The sequence below is a fragment of the Beta vulgaris genome, chromosome 1 (assembly GCF_026745355.1).
Source record: "Beta vulgaris subsp. vulgaris cultivar EL10 chromosome 1, EL10.2, whole genome shotgun sequence".
NCBI lineage: Eukaryota > Viridiplantae > Streptophyta > Magnoliopsida > Caryophyllales > Amaranthaceae > Beta > Beta vulgaris.
The window spans coordinates 50353734-50365398 of NC_079202.1; the positions used below are offsets into that span (position 1 = coordinate 50353734).

At 36.3% G+C, this 11665-nt stretch overlaps 1 protein-coding gene across 1 annotated transcript; it reads right to left on the bottom strand.

Moving 5' to 3' along the window:
• Window positions 1–1218: 1218 nt before the first annotated feature.
• Window positions 1219–6049, bottom strand: LOC104891078 (replication factor C subunit 3). Its single transcript, XM_010676728.4, has 9 exons — window positions 5723–6049; window positions 5354–5570; window positions 4008–4087; window positions 3758–3917; window positions 2965–3046; window positions 2277–2406; window positions 2123–2186; window positions 1978–2046; window positions 1219–1656 (listed from the first exon to the last, which is right to left on the bottom strand). Exons 1-9 carry the CDS (start codon window positions 5910–5912, stop codon window positions 1557–1559), a joined length of 1092 nt encoding a protein of 363 aa, XP_010675030.2. The 5' UTR covers window positions 5913–6049; the 3' UTR covers window positions 1219–1556.
• Window positions 6050–11665: the final 5616 nt, after the last annotated feature.

Below are 11665 nucleotides of genomic sequence, written 5' to 3' on the forward strand. Positions count from 1 at the left end.
CATGTTTTATTCCAGCGTAGTAGTTGACAAAGAAAACAGATACTTCCTCCATTTCGTTTTAGAGGTAACAAATGGATATTTTTTATGAGATATAAAATATTTCTTTGTTGCATTTAAAACGAAACAAAGGAAAGTACTACTTGTCATAGCACCCTTAGAGTATAAATTTTGGTGGGGTTGCTTGTGATGTTGTGATGAAGATTCAGGGCAGACTTTAGCCAAGATTTTTTTTTTTAGGAGAAGAAACACTTTCAAAAAACTCATTTGTAAATAAGAGTAAAAGAGTATAAGTCGTGTATACAAACAAACTTTACCGAGAAGAAAAAGAGGTATGACAAATTGACAATCATCCAAGTTGCCTCAACTTTTGTATAAAGCAGATTGGCCCGAATACTTTTATAAACCGTGGAATTGACACCCGATCAGCCACAACAACTCTACAAGGGTGCGTTAATGAGAAAGTATAGTCCCATACCCGGTATGGAACAACTTTTCCCATATCAGTTACTTGATATGATTAGATGTAGCTCAATTATGATTTAATAGCGAACTGATATGATTTAATATAGCCCAGATATGATTTAAGATTTCAACTAACAAGCTCTCCCAAAAAAAAATATGAATTTTTTTTTAATAATTTTTTAATACTTCTTGTCATAAAAATTACATAAATGTCATGGTATTGACACATACCCAGTATGGGAATATCATTACTCATGCGTTAATATATATCGTTTCGTCTTTTGCGTGAGCTCAACGCTTATTAAAGCACAGTATTCATCTCAGTTTCGACTGTTCATCTCTCCATGCTCTCATAATTGGCAGTAATCAAGATGAAAGATAGAACATTACAACGTTTAGAGCTTGATTAGTTTGTGGGTAGATAACCTATTGTCATGACACATTAGTAAGAACGCGCAAGTAATTTTCCTACATTCTAGGAAGTCATTTACCAACCAATTCACATCCTTCTTATGAAATTGTTCCCGTCCTTTTTTCTGTTAAATTGTTCCTATCCTACGAGCACCATTTAAGATTTTAAAACTTGCTGCTCAGAAGTTAGAAAGAAAAACATCTTCCCCAAAAAGGGTAAAAAAAAAAAAAGCAATGTTTAAAGACCACATATGGGGAAAGGGGAGAGGAATGCGTACTATAAACTTGCAGCCACGGTAAGTTCATGCCAAACTGTTTTTTTTTTTTAAGGAAAACTGAAGGGACTTCAACTCACGAACTTGCAGCCATGGTAATATACTTGAATAGACAATAAGAGTGGCACAAGTCTTAGCTGCTGAAGTGAAGAAATGCTCATCAAAGTACATTCCACCCTTAGGAAGCGCCTTCACATAATCACATGTCCCCACATGCTTGGAGAGTGTGGAGGGTAGGTTTAAATTTACATATGTAATACATGAAGAAAGCTTCAACCAAATCTGGGGCCAAAAACGAAGCTACCTAGCTACCGATCAGGTCAGACACCTTTAACAAGAAAGTAACATAGACATTTCTGATGTCTAGGCAGGCAAAGGGAAACAACTCATGTACTTCGTAGAGGACATCTAATTTGCGGCCGCAACCAATGCAGAACGAGCCTTTGTAAACGAAGCAATAAGAGATCCAAGCTGTAGCTTATCGCTACATCCAAAACTTAGTCTATACCTGCAACCAAAATTGATTTGTTGTCAACAATTAAGCATTCAATGAACTAACTCCTTAATCCCATGTTCAAAAGGTGTGCGCTGACTTCAGTCATGTTATAGATCCTACAAACACCTAATTCATTTGCTAATTAGGTAATTCCTAATTATTATAAAAGCTCTAATATTGTAGAGAGTACATCACATAATGCAACAACATTCCGTGCTATCTTTGATACCCACTAAAATTCAAACGCACATTATAATAATCAATTATAGATTAGCATTAGCAGGCCAAAACAATAAGTGCTAACTCAGAAGAATAAGAGACAAAAATGCATACTCTATATCGGCCATATCATTAATCAGTTGAACTCGAACATCTGATGGCATCCTAATTCGAAAAACAAACCTGTAAACACAAATTCAGTAAGTTAATTCAGAGCAGCTCAGGTGATAGTGCATAGATGCTAGGAAGAGAAACTCACATTGTCACTTCTCTTATGATGTCCACCAAGGCCAGTCCTTTTCGGGTCTTCATATCAGAAACTTCTAAGAATAGTTAAGAGTAACAAATACGCAAAATGCAGATCAAAAATTACTCTTCACAATACTATAAAGCACAATGAGTTTGTAGGATACGGCTATAACTAGTAACAAAAGTCTCATTGAGAAGCCAATATGATATTTGCTCAATATCCTTTGGCAGAGGATTTCCGGTGCACAGGTAAACTGCTTCTTCTGTTATTTGTTGAGACGCCATGTGTGTTGACTGCAAGCATTGACAACAAACACACAGTACACAAGGGAAGCAGACGGTCAACTTTAATTCACCACCCACGAAACTTTATTTTGTGCCAATGAATATAATAGTAATATGAATGCAATGGACTAACACCTAACTCCTTGATTCGGTCGCATAAGAGAAAGGATGCAATTGTTGTGAAATAACATGAGATGATGTCACAAACTGCTACCACTATAATGAACAAAGAGCAATGGATGTATGGAAATAAGAACAAAGTGTTCTACAAAATGAATTCAATTATGCAGCTTGTACCCATTAACTTGTAATGGGACACAAGTATAATACTAACTCATCGGACATTATAGCCTTACAAGGTGCCATCTCTAATAACAGCAAAAAAGCACGTAATAAGAGAGCACTAGCTTTCCAATTCCAGAATCAAAATACGACGCTCAAAGAAGAGTCTATCTAAGTTTGATTATCAAAGTGGCATGGGAAGGGGGGATTACAGATTATTTGGGCAATTCCTGCTACGATTTCAAAAAGCACAGCATAAAACTATATTAAAAGAAGCTATCAGACCTGCAAAATATTCAGAGCCTTTCGCATGTCCCCAGTACTCAATCGCACGATTGCAGCTAAGCCAGACTCGGTTACATCAATTCTACATAACAAAATAACAATTTAGTCCGTTTATGAGGTTTCTTACTGCACCTATGGAACAAATTACCAATAACATCAGCATAAAAAGAACTGAGAACAGAAAATAGAGCCATAACACACAAAACACTCATATAAGCAATATATTAAACTTAAAATGGTATCCCTTTTACCCATGATATGGCCTACTTAGCATAACAACAGAAGCTTTCTCAAGTGCCACAGAAGGGTGCAAACAAATCTTATTTATTCTACGAGTAGTTAATGAGAGGATAAAGCTACTATCTTAATTGTCAACTGCACATCATATAATATCATACAACCAATTCACAGAACTAGGATAAAATCTAATGGGGACTGATTTATGCCTGCCAATGTGATGAATGTTTGTGCTCATAAAAGGAAGACAATATAGCCTCAGACAAAACCAATAGAAAGGACAAAGATCAAACTAGGCAATAACTTCAAATAGTTCACTGTCACTGTATCTCCCTCAATCATACACCCAAAGCTTCTCAAGTAAGAATTCTGCACAGTCAAATGATATACAATCTAGAAAGGGAAGGAGAACTAATAGGGTGGTTTAGATACCACAATAGGAGATCATGATCAATTAGACTTCAAAGCAATGCTCCTACACTTGAACAAAGTCATCTTCAACTTTCATCTTTCTTGATCATTCTGATGGGTCAAGGGATTAACATTTATAACTCACCCTTCACCTTCTATAACATGTTTAAGCCGCTCTGTGACATGTGTAGAATCAAGAGGAGCAAACCGGAATCTTGTGCATCTTGACTGGAGTGCTGGAATGACCTTGTTAACGTTGTTACAGATTAATGTAAATCTCGTGCTTTTTGTGTATTTCTCAATTACTAAATCCATGAAAAAAAGACAAACACTAAAGTCAACAATGAGGGTGAAAGAAAAACAAAGAAGAGGGGAGGAAAAAAACTCATCAATACCTCGACGTAAAGCAAACTGTGCATCCTTTGTCATTGCATCTGCTTCATCCAGTAAGACTAATTTTACATGTGCTTTTGCACTGCCAATATTTGAGTTGTAATGATAATTATCAGTATGCCAGCTAAACAGCCACACAACTCAACAGTGACCACACAAAGATCAAACACATACAAAGGTAAAAGAAAAACAAAAGAGAACTACAATCAGTTTCTTTAGGAAAGAAAAAATCAACTAGAGGCATTGCAAACATGTTCAAGTTCATGGAAAAGAAAAAATAATAGATGCAAGATGCTTAGCCCATATCATATAATATACATACCACAAAATTATGCTCATATGCACGTGCAAAGAAGGGGAACATAGCTGCTAACAAATTATTTACTAAGAAGTGAAAGAAAAGCCTATACATGGGCTCAAGTAGTTGGAATACCAACTAGCAAAATAAATTTTCTTGTACATCCACATCTCTTTTGCTATCTCCTTCTACCTAATCGTTTACCAATCACATCATGGTTCGAAAGCTAAAATAATAAAAGAGGGGGGGAGACCAATTTAGACCCTTCTAAACACAGGACTTATGCTTCCATCCGTCGATGAGACATTTTCATTACTCAAAGTCTCAAACTAAAAGAGAATCACGCTAAATCTTTAATTGGGCTTAATTAGCATATGAGACCCTTCATCACTTAAATTGCTACCGACACTTAAGGTATAAACTTACTATAATGCTATATCTGGAACCTTGACACCACAGTCTGTAGCCTCATATTTATACCACTGTCATTATAATATTTAGGCTGCATTACCACACACAATTATGTTTCAATTGATAAACCCAACAACACAGACATACTTTTCTTTTACTCGCTATAATTTGACTTCCATAGTTACCAATACTCAACTTTGACCATTAATATCTCTAATTTTCAATTAGCAGATATTATTGTCTTGTAGAAAGTTGATATTATGAAAATATGCATACATGAATTACATATCTTACTTGCTACTTTCAGGGTACAATAAGGTTGTGTTCTTTTGGAATGAATTAATGGAAATTCAGTTCTCTTCAGTTCACATAAATTTAGTTTAGTTGAGACCAATTCAGTTCAGTTAGCTTCCTCTCACAATTTTAATTCACTCAGTTCAGACAAATTATGTTATGTTCACACAAATTATGTTACGTTCACACAAATTCAGTCCCGTTCAGTTCACTGCAAAAAAAAAACAGATCATAAATCGTGCAAAAGTCAAATTGTACCAGAAAAAAAAAAAAGAAAAGCGGATGTAGTATATAACAAAAAACAAAGCAACGTGGGTTATTTTGATAAAACAAATTAACAATTACCCAAACGAGAAACTTTGGGTGCTGGCGAAATCCTGAATTTGCTGACGAACAACATCAATTCCACGTTCATCAGAAGCATTAAGCTCAAGAATCATGTTATGAAACTGATTCCCGTAAAGTTTCCTCGCAACCGCCAAAATTGTCGACGTTTTCCCTGTTCCTGGAGGTCCGTAAAGCAGTAGATGCGGCAATTTATTCTCGCTTGTCAACCTATCAACTGCTCCCGAAACATACTTAATTAGAACATAAACAACAACTAATTGAAAATCCAAAACCCTAATTAGCAATCATTAGATAACAAAATAGAACAAAAATTAGGCAATTAGCAATCATTAAATAACAAAATTGAACAAATATTAGGGCAATTACTGGTATCAATGATGTCGCGGTGGGCCGCAACGTCGGCGAGAGATTGAGGGCGGTATTTTTCGACCCAAAGGCCGGATTTACCGTCGCCAGGAACGACGACGTTTTTGCCTTTGTTAGGTTTGATGATAGGACTAGTAACGTTATCGTTATCGGCTTCGTCGACGTCCATGAGAGAGATTGTTTCCGCCATTGTTGTGTGCTTAGGAAGGTTTAGGGTTTTGGAGAAGTGAGAAGAAGACTGTGTTTTCTTTCGTGTTGGGGTGTGGTTTTGAGAAGGTTGCTCCCAAATTGGCGCCAAATTAAACTTTTACTTACTACCACTTTTTTTTTTTGTTCCAATTTTATTCGCCACCATCTTGTGGTTTCGAATTTACCGTGGTCTTTTAGGTGTTGTTTGGTTGGAAGCTATTTCCCTTGGAAATACAAATTCCTAGGAAATACATTATGAGTGTTGTGTTTGGTTTGAGGGAAATGGGAGAAGCATAGGAAATACAAATTCCAAGGGAAATAGAATTTCCCATGAAACATGGGAAATAACTCACCAAGCCCCCCTTGGTGAGTAATTTCCTAGGAAATGCAATTTCCTATGGTGTCAACCAAACAATTTTGTCTAATTCCTAGGAAATTAACAAGGGAAATAATTTCCCATGAAATGTAAATTCCCATAGGAAATTACTTCCCATGTGAACCAAACGAGGCCTTAATATGATCGTTTGTCACTTCTTTTACCATAACTAACTAGTTATTAGGCCCCGGCAATTTCTCGAGTAAGAAAAAATTTCATTTATCAATATAATACTTTATGATAATAACACTAAATACAACTTAGCCTAGTGGTTAAAACTTTAGTATATGTACATGAGGTCTCGGGATCAAACCCTATACTATGCAATTTCTTAATATTTTTATTATACATGGATTATTACATGAACTAAAACTCCCTAGGGAGAGCGCCACGTGGCACAGTTTCTTGTTTTCGCACACCTTTTAATATATTTGTATAGATCTTGTCGCCATTATCTTGTGGTTTCGGATTTACCCCGATCTTAACAGTAAAGGTAAAAATTAGGTTAAAGTTTCTATTTTGGTATTAATTAAGTCTAGCCATTTTTCTTGAACTTCTACCACTGCTTTTGTTTAAGTATGACCAATGTTTTTTGTTTTTAGTGGGTAGCATAACTAGTATTGGTTTGGCTTCTCTTTGATTGTGTTGGATGTTTTCTGTTTGAGGTTGTTGGTTTTAGTGTCAATTTGTGGTTTCCAAATGTGTAGCTTATACTTTGATATCCTATGTCAGATAGTCTAAATTGTAAGATTGATGAAGTAGGACAATTGGGATTAGTGAATTGGTTTCTTGCTTTCTTGAGGTAATGGTAGTTGGGTTCCTACGACAAATGGAGTTTGGATTTTGGAGGAGGTGTTGTGCTTAGTGTTGGTAAGAATCGGAGGGCCCAAATTTCTTATTTTAGAAGTCTTGGAGGCTATTTTGTGAGTGGTATGTCAAGGATTAGAGACTTGTACAGAAGGGTGTTTGGGTATTACTGAGCCTGGGTTGTAACTTACGTTGATCTTTTTTAAGGATAGCAATGACAATGGTTTTCATTGCTTTCAAAAATCTTTATTTGAACATTGCTCCTCATTCTTTGAATTATTAAACCATGCTTAGCAAGTCACTTTTAGTGACTCATGTTGCTTATGAGCAATTCGCAAATCCTTTGCTACCAAATCTCGTCGTTATTACTCTTTTGTTTCTCTTCTTATTTTCTAAGTTCTATAGGTCCTCAAGGGCCTTCATTACTTACATTGTCAACTGGAGCTCAATCTTCTACAGTAGAATCACTAATAGTGGCTTTCGCACGCTTGAACATTGTAAACAAAGCTAATGCAACAATCAAGGGTCTAACGGAGAATAGTTTGCTACCCATTTCATTTTTAGTAGGTTGTTTTTATTTTTTGTGTACGTATTGCAAGGATCTCCAATGACTATTCGTGTGTAAATTTTCTTTGTTTATTTATGCAAATTAAGTCAATGTAAAAAAAAAAAAGACAGTGTGCTAGTGTAGGGATGAGATGCATTGAAGCTATTCCTTATAACTTGTTAAATCAGAACAATAAGATTTGTGAGGGGAAGGTATAAATTTGTTCCTTGAAACTTGAAAGCCTCAAATAACAACTCATTTTTATTAAGATTGCAAACACAACTTCAAATCTAGTTCATGAATATACAAATGATTAAAGGAAAGTAATCTATATCTTCTTGGCTTTTGGTACCTCGCTCGCATCAATATTTACCCTTCTTTCTTCAAGGATCATGACATATTTTACTATGTCTTAACCACCTAACATGCTTACAACATGTTTTCTTTCATCTTGTATGTCTAAAGCAACCCCGGTCCAAATAATATGGAAACCTTATGCTAATATTAAAAATAGGCCCCTATATAAAAATATTCAAAAGAAATCACGAAATAATGCAAGGAAACCAAATAACAAACATACATCAAAGACAAAGTGTTGGCCTCTCATCATGAGAGGCCAAAATGGCTTCTCACAGGATTTTGGCCTCTCACAGAAGGTACCAAAATAAGAGTGATTTGGTACCTTTAGTACCAAAGCTCAAGAGGCCAAAATTTTGTTATTACTGGTACTAAAACTCAAAGTTGATAGCAAAGTAAGTATAATTGGTTCGAAAACTCAAAGTTGATACCAAAGTTCACTTATACTTGGATACCAAAATAAGAGTCGTTTTGGAATTGATACAAGATTTACTGAACTTTGGTATAAGTTGGTATCAAAGTTAAGGGCCTGTTTTTTGTATTTTTACATGAAATGACAAAAATGCCCATGTGAGAGGCCATTTTGGCCTCTCACGATAAGACGCCTATCCAAACGGTGCATCAAACTAAGCTTTTCTCTTCAAAATCTTTTGATACATTCAATTCCAAAGAGATCTGAATTCAATAAACTTGTAGACATTTTGACTATCAACTTCAAGTTTTTTATGTTTAAAGATTTTTTTTCAACTTGGAAGGTCCTTTGAAACTAAGATCTGTTCCATGTTCCACTTCGGACATGTTAAGGGCGGGCCTGGTCTGAAGTGCAGCTATACCCCATCAAGAGGTGTAATTTGTTTTCTTTTTGTGAGAAGGATAGTAAAACATTACTTTGAATATTACAACTCTTGTTAGAATATAATTAAAATTAAAATGGGGAGGGTCCACACAGTCAACTTTAGATAACAAGAACGTGGATTGATATTATTGTATATAGTTTTTTCACCAGGTACCCCTGTGGTTTTTCAAATACCCTTATTATTTCAATAAAATTCACGAAATGCCTTAATGACTAACGGTGTCAAGTTTTCGTTAGTCATTAGGGTCAATTAACCCCTCTAACCCTAACCCTAATCCTAACCTTCTAACACCCCACCCCCACCCTAAACCCTAACCCTAACTACCAACCACCACAACCCCTTCTACCCTCACCCACTCCTCCCCCACCCCGCAACCGCCCTCCCCTCTCCCCCACCTCTCGCAGCAGCCCTCGTCGATCTCCCCACCCCTGCAACCCCCTCCGTCTACCTTCTCTATCCTCGTTAACCCCCCCCCCCCACTGAGCGAGTGGAGAGAGAGAGAAGCAAGAATAGAGGAGAAACCGACGAGGTAGGGTGATGCATACCGGCGAGGAGAGAGAGAAACCACCAGCAGGCATTGATGTGAGGCTGATGGGGGATGGGGTGGGGAAAGGAGGAGAGTGGTGCTGCGGGGGAGGGCAGATGGGGTGGGGGAGGGGTCTGCTGCGGGGCTACGGGGGTAGGGGTTGGGGATGAAGAGGGGGGAGGGGAGGTGGTTGTGGTTAGGTGGTGGTAGGGTTAGGGTTTGAAGTTTGGGGGGTTAAGGTTAGGTTAGGGTTTGAAGTTAGGGGGATAGGGTTAGAAGTTAGGGTTTAGTTAGTTAATTAGGGATAATTAGGATTTTATTAGGGTTAGAGGGATTAATTATGATTAATGACTAACATAAACTTGACACTGTTAGTTATTAAGTACATTTTGTGCATTTCACCCCCAAAGTAAGGGTACCTAGTTCATTTTTTTAAAAGTAGGGGTACCCCATGAATTTTGAAAAACCACAAGGATACTTGGTGAAAAAACCGTATTGCATATCTATCTAAAGATAAGTGTCTTCCTTACTTACAGGCCTCCCTTGACAACAAGTATTTGCTAATGTTAGAGGATATTTGTTCAAATTAGATCTTCTTCCTTGTTATCCAATAATCATTATTACATACATAGTTGATAATTTAGTGTGACATAACATGATCATCAACAATCATACATGAAACTAAGGTGAATCTCCTCTTGGTTTTGAATTATGGGTTTCGAAGATGAAATTTCACTAGATTAAGACACTTATAGTGCAAAGATCTGCTCAATGCTATAATAATAACCTCCGACATATTTGCAACGCCACGCAAACAATTAGGCTCTGAAAAGGGAAACAAATGAGAAAACGATAACAACGCATCTTGTGTGTGGCCGGCCACACGCGAAATTACAGGTCTGGCCGCGACCCTATCAGCCCGTCAGCTTATTTTCAAATGGTCATATTTCACTCGTTTCTCATCGGAATCGAGCTTTTGACCATGCATTGGAAAGCTATTGAGCCAAATTTCATCTTCAACTTGAATTTTCCCAAAATATTAAGCGTGCAGTGAGATATGACCTTTTGAATTTGACCCTTATGCACAAACCCTTATGAACAAATGAAGTTGCTCTTATGAACAGAGAGAGTTACTCTTATGACCAAACGGAGTTACTTGTGTGAGTATGTGGTTACTTTTAACAATAAAAAGGTGTCACTCCTATAAAAAAAATGTGTTACTCTTATAAGCAAAATGGGATTACCTATGTGAACAAATAAGGTTACTCATATGATTAAATGAGTTTACTAGTATGAATAAATTGGATTACTCCTTATGAACTAATGATGTTACTCTTATTAATATGTGGGAGTTAATTGTATGAATAATTGGGGTTACTGATACGAATAAAATGGGGTTATTTATGTGAACAAACTGAGGTTACTCATATGATTAAATGGGGTTACTAGTATGAATAAATGGCTTACTCCTGTTGAACGAATGAGGTTACTCGTATTAGTAAGTGGGGGTTACTTGTATGAACAATTGGGGTTACCAATGCGAATAAAATGGGGTTACTCTTATGAATAAAATGAGGTTACTCATATGATTAAATGGGGTTACTGGTATGAATAAATAGGGTTATTCTTTATAGATGAATGAGGTTACTAGCTCGTACTAATAAATAGGGGGTTACTTGTGTGAACAATTGAAGTTACTCGTATGATTAAATGAGGTTACTCGTATAAATAAATATGGTTACTAGTATGATTAAACAAGGTTACTCGTAAGATTAAATGAGGTTGCTCATAGTATTAAACGAGGTTATTCCAGCAATATTTTTACATTACTCGTATAATATTTTAAAGTTACTCATATGAACAAATGAGATTACTAGTATGATATGGTATGAATAAATAAGGTTACTGATATCAATAAAGGAGGTTACTCAGATGAAATCCCCAAATCGAAGCAAACGTTAAACTAACTTCTGTTTAAAATCACCAAATTAACTTATCCAATTCAATCTTCAAACTCTTTTCCCCCAAAGATAACAATTTAGAAAGAGGAGAGAGAAATTACAAGATAGATATCAAATACAAGAGTTTTCCAAAGATTGAAAAGAAAGAAAAGAAGAAAAGAGAGAACGGATGAAGCTTCTTTCAATGGAAGAGAGAGAAAATAGAAGAAATGAATTGAGGAGAGAGAAAATGTTAAAGAGTCTTGAAGAGGTCTAGGGGAAGTAACGTCGTCGTCGGCTTCAACCATGAGAGAGAAGAGTTTGGTATTTAATTCACAAGAGAA